Raw genomic sequence first — 16,649 nt, 5'->3', positions numbered from 1 at the left:
TCTCTCTCTCCATATATGGAATGTAGGGATATATCACTCAGTTAGAATCATGATCACTGAAACAAGTTAATTTGTTAGAAGACTACAGTGTGTAAAGCAAATGCGCACAGAATAAGAAAAACAGCTCTTCCCGTGTTCCTCCAAAGCAGCTGTAACAGGTTTGATCTGGCAGTAGTGACTGCTATGTTTGGTATGAGGAAATGCACACCTGTCCAATTTCACGATATTTTTTTTTTCAAAATGGAGTGGCGTTCAAAATTAGGAAGACTAACTTCTTACTGAACAGATACTTTTTTTTTCTTTGTTTTGTTTTCTTTGAGAAAGCGTCTCAATCTGTTAATCAAGCAGACCTTGAACTCCTGGTAATCCTCCTGCTTTAATCTCCTGAAGTGCAGGCATTACAAATATGAGCCACCATGCTCTATTTTTGTCTTGTTTTTGAGATATGGGGCTCATTCTGGCTATAGCATAATTTATCAACTTTTGAGGACACAGCATTAAAACTAGAGGAAGCAGCTGTGCACAGGGGTCCACACATTTAGGCCCAGCACTCATGAGGAAGTGAAAGGAGACCTGAGTTCAAAGCTAGCCTGGCCTACCGAATGAGTTCCAGAATACTGAGAGGTACACAGAGAAACCTGGTCTCAAAAACCACCACACACATACACACCTGCAAAAGGCTAGAGGGAACTTGATTGTTAAAAACTAATTGCACAGTATTTTCCTAAACAAAAGTATGTTTATGGAGCCGAAGTTGGGATTTGAGAATCGTAGTGGGACAATATGACTGTGATAATCAGTAACAATGTCCATTACAGAAAGTCCCTTTTTTTGTCATGCACATATGTATTCCCAGCACTTGGGAAGGCAGAGGCAAGTTAGATCTAACAAACCAACAACAACAACAAAAAAGGCCCGTTCTCTTGGTGGATTAATTACAAAAGGACTTTGCCCGAAGCTTGCTTGTTATTGCATGGACTAGACTGTTCCAGTCTGCACTCACTACTGTACTTTGTGAACTGCAACTAAAGGTGACCTCCTCCAGGGACTAGAATGACACTGTCCACAAGTCAGCAGCACTAAAAGCCTTTGACATGGGTTATGTTGTGTTCAGCAATTCTTTTTATTAGATATTTTCTTCATTTACATTTCAAATTCTATCCCCAAAGACCCCCTATACCCTCCCCCCGCCCTGCTCCCCAACCCACCCGCTCCTGCTTCCTGGCCCTGGCATTCCCCTGTACTGGGGCATATAATCTTCACAATACCAAGGGCCTCTCCTCCCATTGATGGCCGACTAGGCCATCCTCTGCTACATATGCAGCTAGAGACACGATCTCTGAGGGTACTGGTTAGTTCATATCGTTTTTTCCTCCTATAGGGTTGCAGACCCCTTCAGCTCTTTGGTTACTTTCTCTAACTCCTGTTCAGCAATTCTTTTGTTTATGGTTCCACTTAGAGATTCTAAAGGCATTTAGCAAACTTTCCCGACCCTGAAGGATGGCTCAGTGGGTAAAGCCTTTGCTTAGCAAGCCCACTGACCTGAATTTGTCCTCCAGAGTGCATGTAAAGTTGGCAGGAGAGAACCTGCTCCTCGGAATTGTCCTCTGACCTCCATGTGTGTGCCCCTCTAAATGTTTACCAAGTTGCCAGACTTGTTCCTAGTTGACCATAGTAAATTGAAGCATGCACATTGTAAACTGGGAAATTTTGGAAGGAGACAAATGTGAGAATATCAAAAGTCTAGAGACGGATTTTAAAGATGCTCATTCATTTACATTATTAAACCAAGATAGATCGCTTACATTCTTCTACTCTGTTTAACTTTTGGTGCTGGAGAGGTGGCTCTGTGTTTAACAGCACTGTGAGTTCTTCCAGAGAACCGGGGTTCAATTCCCATGCACCCACATGGCAGCTCACCACCATCTGTAGCTCCAGTTCTAGTGGATCTGGAACCTTCACAGACATACATGCAGGCAAAACACCAAAGCACATAAAATAAAAATAAATCTTTTCTAAAAATTGAAATTTTATTTTTAAAAAGTTAGCATGTTATCCAGGTTCTGCAATGGGAAGAAAAGCTGAACTCAAATGCCCAAATAGAACACTCATTAAAAAGCCTTAGATGAGCCGGGCAGTGGTGGCACATGTCTTTAATCCCAGCATTTGGGAGGCAGAGGCAGGCAGATTTCTGAGTTCAAGGCCAGCCTGGTCTACAGAGTAAGTTCCAGGACAGCCAAGGCTATACAGAGAAACCCTATCTTGAAAAAACAAAACAAAAACAAACAATCAAAAAGCCTTAGATGGGTGTGCTTTCTCTTCTGTCTCCTCCTCACATAACTGAGGTCGAAACCCTGGCACTTGTATGGACAAGGCAAGTGCTCTGCCACTGATCCATCTTCACAGTTCTAATTTCACTTTGTTTTACAGATTTCTTTATTTATCATTTTATGTATATGAGTACACTGTAGCTGTCTTCAGACACACCAGAAGAGGGCATCAGATCGATCCCATTACAGATGGTTGTGAGCCACCATGTGGTTGCTGGGATTTGAACTCAGGACCTCTGGAAGAGCAGTCGGTGCTCTTAACTGCTGAGCCATCTCTCAAGCCCTAATTTCACTTTTTGTGTTGTTTGTTTTTTAAGACAGGGTTTCTCTGTGTAACAGCCCTGGATGTCCTAGAACTCATTGTAAACCAGGCTGGCCTAGAATTCAGAGATCATCCTACATCTGCCTCCAGAGTGCTGAGATTAAAAGTGTGCACCTCTACTGCCCAGTCGAAATTCACAGTTTTAATTTTTATTTTTAGACAAGGTCTCACTGTGTTGTCCAAGGTGGCCATAGGCTTGCAATCCATCTGCTTTGTGACAGCTCTTCTTTTTTAGTCAGTGTCTATGTCATTACTCCCCATCCCCTCCTTGAGGTAAAGATTTTCTGTGTAGCCTTAGCAACCAGGAACCTCTTTTGGAATTCCAGCTGGCCCTAAACTTGTACAGATACTCTTGCCTCTGCCTCCTGGGTTCTATGATTACAAATGTGCCCACCATGTCCTGGCTTTGTTGTCTACGATCTTTCTTACTTTTTAGAATAGTTTGTTGAGTCCACCACATTAGAGCAGTGGACCGTGCCATATTAACAATATTGCCTACATCCTTTCTCTCCTTGAGAATCGTCTATGCCACCAGCACTTTTGTCCTTTACAACTCTGTTGTTTTTGATTGAGTGAATTAGCTACCACATTATGCCACAAAATACTTTTCTTGGTCGAGTCATAAATTTTTGTCTGTAGGTAATAATTGTGGCTGAAGAAAGGACCATCCATCAGCCTCTTCTAAGAAAAGAACAAAGCTATGCTTCACCATGGGAAATTAACAGTTTTACCTGTGCCTTTGAACTACACTTTTTTTTTTTTTTACTTAAAAGTGCATTCAATGCATGCAGCACTGAATGTGTTTGGCGAGTGTGTGAAATTGATGCTTCGTCTTTAGTAACAGTCCTGTAGCCTTGCAAAAACCCAAGCCAGTTTTCTGCTTAACGCTCACCACCTGCTGAGAATACTGTAGGTGATGGACAGATACAATGAAGTTCAATGCGCTTGTTCTTGTGCCCATTTGAAAATGGTGACTCAATACCCTTGTTTTCATCGATAGATTTTCCAAGAGGTAAAGAGCAGTGATATCGCTAAAACCTTCCGCAAGGCCATCAACAGGAAAGAAGGGATTTGTGCTCTGGGAGGAACATCAGAGTTGTCCAGTGAAGGGACCCAGCATTCCTATTCAGGTAATCATGACATGGGTGTGCTTAGGTGGGTACAGCGCACTGGGCAGGTATGTACTGTCGTGCCTTAAAAAAGCAATGGAGGAGCTAGAGAAATTACCCAAGGAACTGAAGGGTCTGCAACCCTATAGGTGAAACAACAATATGAACTAACCAGTACCCCCAGAGCTTGTGTCTCTAGCTGCATATATAGCAGAAGATGGTCTAGTCAGCCATCGTTGGGAAGAGATGCCCCTTGGTCTTGCAAACTTTATATGCCCCAGCACAGGGGAATGCCAGGGCCAAGAAGTGAGAGTGGGTGGGCAGGGGAGCAGGGTGGGGGGAGGGTATAGGGGACATTCGGGATAGCTTTTGAAATGTAAATGAAGAAAATATCTAATAAAATACGTTTTAAAAAAAGCATGTTTCTCTAATTAAATAGACTAAGTAGTCTTAGTGGCATAGTTGGGTCCTGGGTCACATATTCATCAGAAAGCTATGGTAGACAATGGTAGCTTGAAAGACACAGAGTAAAATCTGAGTAATACTAGTCTTTATTACAGTGGAGGTGTACAGTAATATAAATACAATTGTTATATATTCTGTAACTTCCCTAAAGATCGGTCAACCTGTTCTTTTGTTTCTACTAACTTATTAATTAATCCCTAATGGCCACTATATTGCGTATTCCAAGAGGATGAACACATATATGTGAAGCATTATCTCTTAGCAGCACTATGCAACAAGCATAGGGCTTGGGGGCCAAATGATTAATAGAGAGTATGAATGATTTCTTGTTTCATATAATTTTAGAGGAAGAAAAATATGCTTTCGTTAACTGGATAAACAAAGCTTTGGAAAATGATCCCGATTGCAGACATGTCATACCCATGAACCCAAATACTGATGACCTGTTCAAAGCAGTCGGTGATGGGATTGTGCTCTGGTAAGAGGCTAGTTTGGCTATGTACCGAGATTTCCAAAGAGAATCTCCAAGAATACATGTATTTGGTTATGTATTTGGTTATTTGGCTGTTTGAGGTCAAGAAGGGACAGGGGGGCAATTGCCCAGGTTTTATCTTTTTCATTTAATATCTAAATCTATGTGTAAAAGTAAAAGTCAATCACAGAGTGGGGACCTCTTTTATAAGGTAGAATTTTGGCTTCCAATTTCTCCTCATCACTGAGAAAGCAGAACATTGTAATTTTTTTCAAATGTAAGTGTGTCAGTGTCTATTTATTCTGAAGTACCTTGGCTTCCAACAAGAGAAAAAAAAAAGCTAGCCTTCAGTTCTAACTCTCCAGTGATCTAATTCTGAAAACTGCTTTTGTCGCTTTAGCTGCATTAGAGGCAGCAGTATCTTGGCAGAAGTGATGTAAGATTATCAACACTGTCCACTGCTGCTCCTGTTCTCAGAGATGGTTTTTCCACACTGTCCTAAAATGTGCTCCATTATAAGTCTGGGTTCCTATGCAAGTCTTCCCACTTAGTAGCTGTGGATGGGGTCTAGATAGTCAGAGCCTTTTACATTTCACTTTCCCCTGCGGTCTTCATAGTATGGTACAGTTTGGGCATCCTGAAAGAAAAAATCCAAAATCTGAACCTTTAGTTTTATTTTTGTTCATGACTTTATTAGCATATATTAATAATATATGATAATGGGTTACATTATGACCTTTTCATATACATACATGTATGTATGTGTATGTATATTTATACATACGTGTGTGTGTGTGTGTGTGTGTGTGTGTGTGATAGACTTTAATCATATTCCTATGGACATTCCTGTCTGCTCCCTCTCTCATTCCTACTGATCTCCATCTTCTTCCCATCTCACCCCCTTCTATTTACATATCTATTTACATATCACTGTGAGTGTCATCAGGCTTGCACACAGGATCAAGGGTTAGAGGATAGTTACAAGACCATCTGAAACTTTTCAAATTCTGATAAGGACACTATAAGGACACTATCCATAGCTGACCTCAGGTGACAGATACAGTCAAAGAGCAAATTCCCCCAAATACTGCACAAAACTGCCTCTGGGCCAGTGCCACACCTCAGTGGCACAAGGCATGCCTAGCATGTTCATGGTCTTGGTTTTCAAACTCAGCAATACCCTGTACATGGTGGCATATTCCTGTAATCCCAGCACTTACGAAGCGGGGTCAGACAAATATCTGTGAGTTCAAGGCCAGCCTGGTCTACTATGTAATCAGTTCCAGGACAGCCAGGGAAACATAGTGAGATCCTGTCCCAAAATAAAAAAGAAGGAAAGAAAGAAGGAAGGAAAAAAGAAAGAACAGGAAAAAAAAAGAATAAAAAACAACAAAAAAGCAAACCTGCCAGGCAGTGATGGCACACACCTTTAATTCCAGCATTTGGGTGGCAGAGGCAGGCAGACCTCTATAAGTTCAAGGCCAGCCTTGCCCACATATCAAGTTTTGGGTCAGCCAGGGCTACACATAGAAGCCCTGTCTCAAAACAAAATAAAATTAAAAAAAAAACAAACCAAAAACCTTATAACCTTAGCATCACACACACACAAAAAGCAAAATTTAGATTCGGGTTGTATGTATGTATGCATGTCTTTGTGTGTGTACATATGTGTATATGGAATATGAATAAAAAGTTGTTTTCAATCCTGGATACTCCAATATGTCATCATATTTTGTCTAATCAGCAGTTTGGACATACATAGTTTTTGTGGTTAACATGATAAATATCATCTCTGGCATTTTGTATTTTTTTATTATGTATGTAGCTTTATGGGTTTATGTATGCCGCATTGTGCGGGTATCTGTGAAGGCCAAAAGAGTACATAGAATCCCCTGAAACTGGAGTTAACAGGCAGTTGTGAGCTGTACAGTAAGGGTGCTAGAAACCAAACCCGGGTCCTCTACAAGGGAAGTAAATGCTCTTAACCCCTGGGCCATCTCTTCAACCCCAGATTGACTGTATTTTTTATATATTGCATGAAAGATAGCTTATAATAAGCTTTACCATTCATGAAGATGTATTCAAGTGTTGTTGTTAGAGTCAGGATGTTGTATGTCCCAAGATAGTCTCAACTTGGTATATGGTCCAGGATGGCCTCGAACTCATGATTCTTTTGCCAACATGCTGTAGTGATGAGAATATAGATTCCTCTATGTCCTAGTTAAGTGTGCTGGGAACTGAGCCCATGACCTCATGCATGCTAGGTAAGCACTCTACAAACTGAGCTACATCTCCGAACTTGGAGGACTCTTTAAAAGTAAACCAACATTTGTTTGTTTGTTTCAGCAAAATGATTAACCTTTCAGTTCCTGATACAATCGATGAGAGAGCAATCAATAAGAAGAAGCTTACACCCTTCATCATTCAGGTGCGCCGTGTTCTCTGCTCTCTCTTCCATGAACTGTGATTTGAAATAGAGGCTATAGACTGTGTATCCTGTTTACTGGCCTTTAATCCTCAGGGTGACTCTGAGTGTAGAATGTCCATTGGTGTTTTAGACAATGAGCTGGGACTCAGAAAGGCTTGATGGAAGTTCACACTGACACTGAGGTCTTGCTCCATATTGAACTCAAAAGCCCTGTCTGCCTTTCATTGCTTATTGAGTTAAGATACCAGCAAAGTGAACAAAATGATTTAAGTGCTTTCTTAGCTGGTGTGCTTAAAGGATGGAGCGTGTTTGTTTTCCACTGAATGAGTAAGTATAGTACAGCAAAATCCTACCACGCAGGAGTGTCCTTGAGATGTACAGATTGGTCATTTCTAAAGCCTAGATTTATGCCATATGCTGCTGGATTCCAATTCAGGCAATTTTAGAAAAATAACACCATTCACATGGATATATTTCGTTTGGCTACTTGACTTTTTTTACTTTAGAATCAGAATAATTCAAAAGCAACCAGATAAAAAGAAAAGGTCCACTTCCTGTAGAATTCTGGGGGGAAAAAGAAAAGAAAAGAAAAGAAAAGAAAAGAAAAGAAAAGAAAAGAAAAGAAAAGAAAAGAAAAGAAAAGAAAAGAAAAGAAAAGAGGAAAAAAAGAATTCAAGTGAGGCTGATAATTGCTGTCACTTTGCTTCTTAATGCTGAACTCTGCAATTTGTTTTCTGTAAATGTAGGTCGATGAAATTAATACCTCGTATTATTTTCTCAGCTTAGTGGTATTTTTCAGTGAAGGCTGAAGTGGACTGGGTGTGGAAAAAAAGAAAAGGTCAAGAAGTGCATAATTTGGCTGTCTTGCAGGAAAACTTGAACTTGGCCCTGAACTCTGCTTCTGCCATTGGGTGTCATGTTGTGAACATTGGTGCCGAAGATCTGCGGGCCGGGAAGCCTCACCTGGTTTTGGGACTGCTCTGGCAAATTATTAAGATTGGCCTGTTTGCCGACATCGAATTAAGCAGGAATGAAGGTAATGGAGAGCAGTTGTTCTTTTGAAAGATGTATATTGTTCATTTTTACTTTCTCTTCATGGAAATTGACAGGCTTGCACTTAACCAAGTTGAGCCGATGCTAACTAGAATGAATCCAGAGCTATTCAGGAAATCAAGCCATACACCTCTGTTCTTTATCTGTAGCTAACATGACAGTTCACATTGGATTTTACTGTAAAGACACAAAAACACAGAGACGTTGATATTGGGTGCCTTCCTTAGTCTCTCTCTACCTTAGAAGTGTGTGTGTGTGTGTGTGTGTGTGTGTGTGTGTGTGTGTGTGTGTACATGAACCTCCAACTTACTAATCCAGCTATCCAAGCTGGCCAAAGAGTCCCAGGGATCCTTCTGTGTCCACCTCCCCAACACTTGGATTACAGATGAGCACCACTACACGCAGGTTTATACAAGTACTGGAATCTAAGCACTGGTCTTCATACTTACACAGCAAGCAATTTACCAAGCGCTTCCCTCCATCCCCAGGCTTACTTTGAGTCAAGGTCTATCTCTAAATCTGGAGCTTGCCAATTTGGTTAGATTTCTGGACAGCAAACCCCCAGAACCTGACACATACTCCACCCCACCCCACCCCACCCCACCCCAGCTTCTACTCGTACAGCTCGAAAGAGTACAGACTTGTGCTACCATACCTAGCTTTTCTTTCACATGGGTGCTGCCAGTTGAACCCAGGCCCTTGTGGTTTCACAGCAAGCCCTTTACTGTATGAGCCATGTCTTTAGCCCTGAGTTTGAGGACCTAGAAACTAGGTCTCTATTACCAAAGTATTGAAAGACTGAAAGGAAGTATGATGCTGCATGCCTGTAATCCCAGCACTTGGAAGGTTGAGGCATGGGCTTTTTTCAAAGTAAGAGAGAGAGAGGGCACTCAAGTGCTCAGCATGGCCACTGTCACATGACACACTGACTGAGGCATTTCTGTCTACAAGCACTGGCAGCTTTGCTTCGAGATGGTGAGACTCTGGAGGAGCTTATGAAATTGTCTCCAGAAGAGCTTCTGCTGAGATGGGCCAACTTCCATCTGGAAAACTCAGGCTGGCAAAAGATCAACAACTTCAGTGCTGACATCAAGGTAACTGCAAAAAGCCAGAGCGGTCGAGCAGATAGGATGGCTTCAGGGATTTTATCCTATTGTAACAGAGACAAAAATGATAAGATATCACCAGGCCCTGTTGTCTTTCATGTTCTGACATAAGGTCTTGCTCAAATCTGCTCAGTAATTAAAGATGTGACTTGCCATACTCACATCTTGTGGGGTGTTCAGGATTAAATCCAGGGTTTCCTCCATTCAAGTCAAGCACACTACTAACGGAAGCCATTGTGATTTTTTTTTTTCAAATGTGATTGGACTCTGTAGCCCAGGGTGGCCTACAGCTCACTGTGTCAGCCAGGCTTGCTTCAAAACTGCATTCTTTCTGCCTCTGCCTAAAACCTATATAGAGTCCCATGCCCAAGTACCTAATCAGTGGAAACCGTTTATTATGAGGCCTGCTTTGAATATTTTTGAAAAGCAAAGAATGCTTGCATTAGTTGATCATGGGAAGCCTTCACCTCAATCCCCATCACTGTGGGAGAAGCAGGGAGAGATGAGCTCATTTCATTAAATGTATTCTGATCTGAAAAGGTTAAATGCTCTCTTGCCAGCCATATGTGTTTCTTGTTTAAGCTTTTCTGTATTTCAACTTTTGATTTAACATACAAGTAACATAGCAGATGTTGATTCCATAGGTTGCTACTCATCATGCTTTGTAATGCCATAATGTGTTCATTTTCTCTTTCCCTATGCTTCCTGGATTTCTGCTCTTCTATTTCATGCTTGTTTATCTGTCAAGCTTATTGACTTCAGTAATTCAGTGAAGGTACAGAAATACTTAATAGCTTTAATGGGTTGATGGCATCGATAAATTGTCAAGTCATAACAATCACATTCAAAGACAAAAAGAAAGATCTCTCGAATAAGAAGTCAGAGAAGAATGCCTTATAGTATCACAAAAGCTGCTCCCACTGTCCTCATCACCTAGGGACAATAAAATGCTAATATGCAGCTACTCTTTGTAAGTGTGATCACACTGTTCAATTCTTTTGTAGGATTCCAAAGCCTATTTCCATCTGCTCAATCAAATCGCACCGAAAGGACAGAAGGAAGGGGAACCACGGATAGATATTAACATGTCAGGTTTCAATGTAAGTATAGGTGCCTTTTCAGATTCTAGTCTTTTACCATTGCTTGTTTCTTCTCCCCACCCCCGGATTGTTGAGACAAACTCTTGCTACATAGTGCTCTAACCTGCTGTGTAAAGCAGGCTTGTGGTTGACTCATAGGCATCCACCTCCCTCTGCTTTCGCTGTATTGGGTCTAAATATATGTGCTTCCATACCCAAATAATTTTGCTTAAATTCTATCAAAATTTCTGTGGACCTTCATGTAGTGGTGTTGACACTTTTCAGATTGTTTTAGAGGATGTGGTACACGTGACTCACAGGAGAGAAAGTATCCTGATTTATTTTGAGAACTTGTGAGTTCCATAATTTTGATGGTACTGTATTTTATGAATTACATAAACATTCCAAGAGTATAGAGAAATAAGCATTTCCCCTAGCTTATTGCCCATGGTAGTGGTAAAGGGCCAGCCCATGCATTAAAAGAACTACCTGGGATAGTTTGTCCTCTCTTGAAATATAATTACAGACATAGTCTGTAAGTCTCCAAGTTCATTCGAAATCAGGCTGAGTTGATGGTCAAGATGAATCATTCCACTAGCAGGTCCTCGCTGTTTGATAGTTTTCTACTGTATCCCTTTGAGTCATCCCCCACAATCCATCCAGGATTCCCCTACTGGCTTTAGAATTTGGTCCATCAGCTTAACATTTAAATTCCTACAAAATATTACCCATCTCTTTCAGTCTGCCCCCCAAAACCTCTTTTCACCTTCATATAGCTGTCTTAAACTTGTCCAAACACCCCTCCCCCTTTTCATTTTTTGAGATAGAGTTTCTCTGCATAGCCCTGGCTGTCCTGAAACTCAATCTGTAGACCAAATTGGCCTTAAACTCATAGATATCTACCTGCCTCCACATGCCTATGCCTCCTGTGTGCTGAGATTAAAGACATGTACCACAACCACACAGCCCAAACATCCTTTTGAACTCCAAGCCTATGCTTGCAAGTTTTTTCAGATATGTTCTTTAAGTAAAAAAATAAAGGGTCTGGAGAGATGGTGCAGCTGTTGAAAATTCTTGCTGCTTTAGCAGAGACCAAAGTGCTGTTCCCAAACTCACAACCTGTAACTCCAAATGCCCTATTCTGTTCAGGCATGTGGGTGTGAGAGACATTTTTTAAAAAGAAGAAGAAAAAAGCTTTTTTAAAAATAAAATATCATCCTGAGTGAGGTAACCCAATCACAAAAGAACACACATGATATGCACTCACTGATAAGTAGATATTAGCCCAGAAGCTCGAAATACCCAAAAATACAATTCACAAACCATGTGAAACTAAAGAAGGAAGGCCATAGTGTGGATACTTCTATCCATCTTAGAAGGGGGGAACAAACCACCCATGGAAGGAGTTACAAAGTGTGGAGCAGAGACTAAAGAAATGACCATCCAGCAACTGCCCCACCTGGGGATCCATCCCATATACAGTCACCAAACCCAGACACTATTGTGGATGCCAACAAGTGCTTCATGATAGTTCTCTCCGGAGAGGGTCTGCCAGTGCCTCACAAATACAGAAATGGATGCTCACAGCCATCCATTGGACTGAGCACAGGGTCTCCAATGAACGAGTCAGAGAAAGGACCCAAGGAGTTGAAGGGGTTTGCAGCCCCATAGGAAGAACATCAATATGAACCAACCAGTATCCCCAGAGCTCTCTTGGACTAAAGCTCCAAAGAAAACACATGGTGGGACTCATGTCTCTAGTTGCATATGTGGCAGAGGATGGCCTAGTCAGTCATCAGTGGGAGGAGAGGCCCTTTGTCCTATGAAAGCTGTATGCCCCAGTGTGGGGGAAATGCCAAGGCCAGGAAGCAGGAGTGGGTGGGTTGGTGAGCAGGGGGAAGGGGGAGAGGATAGGGGGAGGGTGTTTCTCAGAAGGGAAACCAGGAAAGGGGATAACATTTGAAATGTAAATAAAGAAAATATCCAATTTTTTTTAAATACGCTTTTTTTTTAAATAAAATATTTTTCTGAAACTATCAATATTTAAAGTTAACTCTTCAAAGGAATGTGGATGAAAAGTTGGGTAACGGCCTTTTTTTTTTTCCCTTCTGCATTTTCACAAGAGAGGTAAACTCAATGGAATGCTTTAATTCAGTTCTTAGATGTACTCTGGCACCATCTTGTGGAACTTATAGGTAGTACATATTCCTCATTGTTTTGCATTTGAAACCAGTTTTGTAAGTATCATGTGTTAGAAAGTACTATCATACTATCATTTACCCAACCTATAATTGGATTGTAGGTGATATGTGTGTGTGTGTGTGTATATATATATATATATATGTGTGTGTGTGTGTGTGTGTGTGTACATATATACATATATATGCATATATATTTGTGTATATATATATATATATATATATATATATATATATGTTTATGTATATATATGGATGGCCTTTAAAATATGTCGTCTTTTACTCCAACAGGAAACAGATGATTTAAAAAGAGCCGAAAGTATGCTTCAACAAGCAGATAAATTAGGTTGCAGGCAGTTCGTTACTCCGGCTGATGTTGTCAGTGGAAACCCCAAACTGAACTTGGCCTTTGTAGCTAACCTCTTCAATAAATATCCAGCACTAACTAAACCTGAAAACCAGGATATTGACTGGACTCTTCTAGAAGGTAAGTCAAAGGTCCTATTATTCTAATGTGCAGTCTGTACCATAAAAGCCCGGAGGCCACAATGATGTCATTCCAAGCCGGTGAGTGGCTTTGTTCGTTTAGATGCCATGCCGAGTGAGAACTGGAAATGGCTGGGTGGAGGTGGTAATGGAATAAAATGTGCAAATAAAATATTCTAGCTGGGGAATGTGGCTCAGTGCCAGAGCTCTTGCCTAGAACAACTACCACTACAAAAGAAAAGAAAAAATCCAGGCTCACCTATCAGAACACTTAGTAAACAAATGGTTTGCTTCAATATTTAGTACCATATCTTCCCCCTTTTAAATTTTGTTCTGTTTTGTTTTGTTTTAAACCACCTTATTTATTTTGAGCAAACAATCTCTTGTTCTGTTTCTTTGAGTTTTTTTTTTTAACCTAGTCATCTATTTTGGGACAAGCATTTAATGTGTCTCCAGTTGACCTCAGACTTACTACATAGTAAAGAATGACCCTAAGTTTCTGATGCTCCCGTCTCTAAGTGCTGGGATGATGGGCATCATTTGCGGTTTTGAGGGTACTAGGGAATGAAGCCAGAACTTCCTGCACTCTAGGCAAGGACTCAGTAAACTGAGCTTAAACTTGGCCTTGGAGGAAGTTATGAGACAGGGTCTCACCTGTAGTGGATGCGGGCCTGAAACAATGTAGCCCAAGACTGGCCTTGAACTTGTGGTGGCCCTCTGTCTTCAGCCAAATGAGGGCTGAGATTATAGACATGAGCCACCATGTCTGACCAGACCACAGAAAGGTATACATGCATGCAGAATTTAACAGAAACTTTGGTTTATTTATCCATTGTCAGAGTGACATACTAGCGTGCGGTGATTATCAGCTCAGAATAAAACATATAAAATAAATACACGCACTGGTACTATGTGGACAAGACATTTAATCAATGAATACACTTTGTGGATGTTTTAATAGGGGAAACTCGTGAAGAAAGAACCTTCCGTAACTGGATGAACTCTCTTGGTGTTAATCCCCACGTCAACCATCTATATGCGTAAGCTGCCCTACCGCTCTTATGAAATTGTGAATATCATGAGTAGACGTAGCATAAATAATGGCAACTCTAAAATCTTTCTACATGTTCATTGGTAGCAAATATTCTTATTATGAAGGATTAGTGATTTCTATCATCATTTTCCAAATACACAAAAGCCCAAATTCTTTCTTTGCCTGACTATTGGCTGTAAGTGATAGAAATGTGTCTTGAGGGAATAGGTAATTTAAGTTTCTTAAATAGTCCGGGAATACTCATAACAGAATGCCCATGATTCCTTTGGCCTTTGACTTCCTGGACAGACTATTCTTTGCTGACATACAATGGTTTGTATCCTAATATTCCCTACCTTTGCTATTTTCTTACCATCTACCATTCACTACCTATGAACTCTATTCTTACATATATGCCAAAATCATATTACTTGTTTATCTACATCATTGTTTATTATACATCTATTTGACTCTCAAGTAGGGTTTGGGGTTTTCAGCCTGTGTTTCCAACCTTTATTACACTTTTTGCTTACAATAAGTGCACATCCTTCCAATTATCATTGTCGTCATCATTGAGACAGGGTTTTTCTGTGTAGCCCTGGCTGTCCTGGAACTTGCTGTGTTGACCAGGATGGCCTCAAACTCACAGAGATCTGCTTGACTCTGCTTCCAAAGCGTTGGGATTAAAGGCCTAGGCCACTACTGCTGCCCCCCCCTTTTTTTTTTTTTACAGACAGGACAGGAACTTACTGTGTAGCCCTGGCTGTCCTGGAACTGGCTATATAGACTAGTCTGAATTCACTCACAAAGGTCACCCTGCCACCCCCTCCCAAGCCTGGGACCAAAGGTGTATGCCACCTTGCCCAGCTGTGCTTACATACTATTAAGTGAGCTGAATGGTCTTGCGCTCTATTTTCAGCACAGACATAGGAGTCTTAGGAACTGTGACTTTATAGATCTTGTGTGATTTGTGTCCCTGCTTATGAACACTGATGGAGCTCTGTTTCCCATTGTTAGTGACCTGCAGGATGCTCTGGTGATCCTACAACTGTATGAGAGGATTAAAGTTCCTGTGGAGTGGAGTAAAGTTAACAAGCCTCCGTACCCAAAGCTGGGGGCCAACATGAAAAAGGTAGAGAACCTTGAACCTTCTTGATTTCTTTCTTTTACTTTATCACCTCTAGACCCGGGATGGAGAGATGGCTCAGTGATTAAGGGCACGGGCTGCTCTTCCGGGAAACCTGAGTTCAATTCCCAGCACCACCGTGGCAGCACACAATTGTCTGTAACTGTAGTTCCAAGGGATCTGAAACCTTCATAAGAGCATACATGCAGGCAAAACATAAATGCAAATAAAATAAAAATAAAAATGATTGATAGATAGATAGATAGATAGATAGATAGATAGATAGATAGATAGATAGATAGATGAAAAACCTCTAGACCCTAAGTTGCTTCTGGAGGACAGGAACTAGATCTTGGCATTGAGAAGATACTTACCATTATACAACACACACACACACACACACACACACACACACACACACACACGGTGGGGGGAGAGAGAATGCAGATTGAACAAATGACAATATTTAACCGTTACTTTGCTTTTGTCCATTTGCAGTTAGAAAACTGCAACTATGCAGTTGAATTAGGGAAGAATCCAGCTAAATTCTCCTTGGTTGGCATTGGAGGACAAGACCTGAATGATGGCAACCCTACCTTGACCTTGGCTGTAGTCTGGCAGCTGATGAGAAGGTATCGTGCACAGTATTGTCTATGTAAGCGTCACAGTAATATGCATATAGGAATTCACTCAGTATATTTTCACTGCTTAAATTAATCATTTAGTTCAATTAGTATACTTCAGAGCTCATTGTACTTAGACTCTGAAATGACTTTCCTATGAGTGTATGTTGGATCTTCACTGGGAGATACCTCCTTGTGAGTTAGGTAGAACTGTAGCTGTTGTCAGTCTTGGCCCAGAAGTCTGAGGTATAGACTTAAACCTGATGCAATGTCACCGAATAACATTAACAGATGATCTCATGTAGTTCCCTGACTAAAACTGTCAGAGGGTCTGCAGCTCCAACTCAGTAATCTAGGATATACTTAGCATGCATGGAGGCTATCCTCAGAGCCCCCAAATGAACAAGGAAATGTTGTCAGAAGCCCAGAATGGTCGCTCATACTTGAAATCTCAGTACCGAGGAGTCTGAGGAGGGGAAATGGGTAGTTTGAGGCCAGCTTGGGCTACATAGTGAATTCTAGGATATCCTGAACTATAAAGTGGAACCTTGCCTCAAAGGAACAAACCAAGAACATGAAATTATCAGAAGAAGTCTGAACATCTATATGTCTCCATTTGGAAATGACAGTCAGGGCCAGCAGGGTAGCTCAGTGTCAGAGCTCCCATGCCCAGCTTGATGACCTGAGTTCTGTTCTGGGAACCCATGTGGTGAAGGCACAAAACCATGTCCTGCAAGTTGTTCCCTGATTTCCATAGGAGTACCATGACATACATGTGTTCTAGTACAAATAAATAATTACTTTTTTTTTTTTTTTTTT

General features: G+C 41.0%; 1 protein-coding gene across 4 annotated transcripts in view; it reads left to right on the top strand.

Annotated features, from left to right (window-relative positions):
• The window catches only part of Pls3 (plastin 3), an 87,141-nt gene that overhangs the window by 63,973 nt on the left and 6,519 nt on the right, over positions 1 to 16,649 (top strand). For 2 of the 4 annotated variants that reach the window (XM_021187554.1, XM_021187555.2), the window contains exons 4-14: positions 3,653 to 3,782; positions 4,572 to 4,704; positions 7,045 to 7,126; positions 7,997 to 8,162; positions 9,131 to 9,273; positions 10,034 to 10,060; positions 10,290 to 10,385; positions 12,854 to 13,049; positions 14,010 to 14,088; positions 15,099 to 15,213; positions 15,706 to 15,839. In XM_021187554.1, the coding sequence (XP_021043213.1) occupies positions 3,653 to 3,782; positions 4,572 to 4,704; positions 7,045 to 7,126; positions 7,997 to 8,162; positions 9,131 to 9,273; positions 10,034 to 10,060; positions 10,290 to 10,385; positions 12,854 to 13,049; positions 14,010 to 14,088; positions 15,099 to 15,213; positions 15,706 to 15,839 (1,301 nt within the window). The remainder of the gene's footprint in view (positions 1 to 3,652; positions 3,783 to 4,571; positions 4,705 to 7,044; positions 7,127 to 7,996; positions 8,163 to 9,130; positions 9,274 to 10,033; positions 10,061 to 10,289; positions 10,386 to 12,853; positions 13,050 to 14,009; positions 14,089 to 15,098; positions 15,214 to 15,705; positions 15,840 to 16,649) is intronic. The other 2 variants (XM_021187557.2, XM_021187558.2) reach the window with 1 other exon arrangement.

The sequence above is a fragment of the Mus pahari genome, chromosome X, assembly GCF_900095145.1.
Source record: "Mus pahari chromosome X, PAHARI_EIJ_v1.1, whole genome shotgun sequence".
Taxonomy (NCBI): Eukaryota; Metazoa; Chordata; class Mammalia; order Rodentia; family Muridae; genus Mus; species Mus pahari.
Note: the sequence above shows the minus strand (reverse complement) of the source record. Positions and strands in the feature narration are given on the sequence as shown.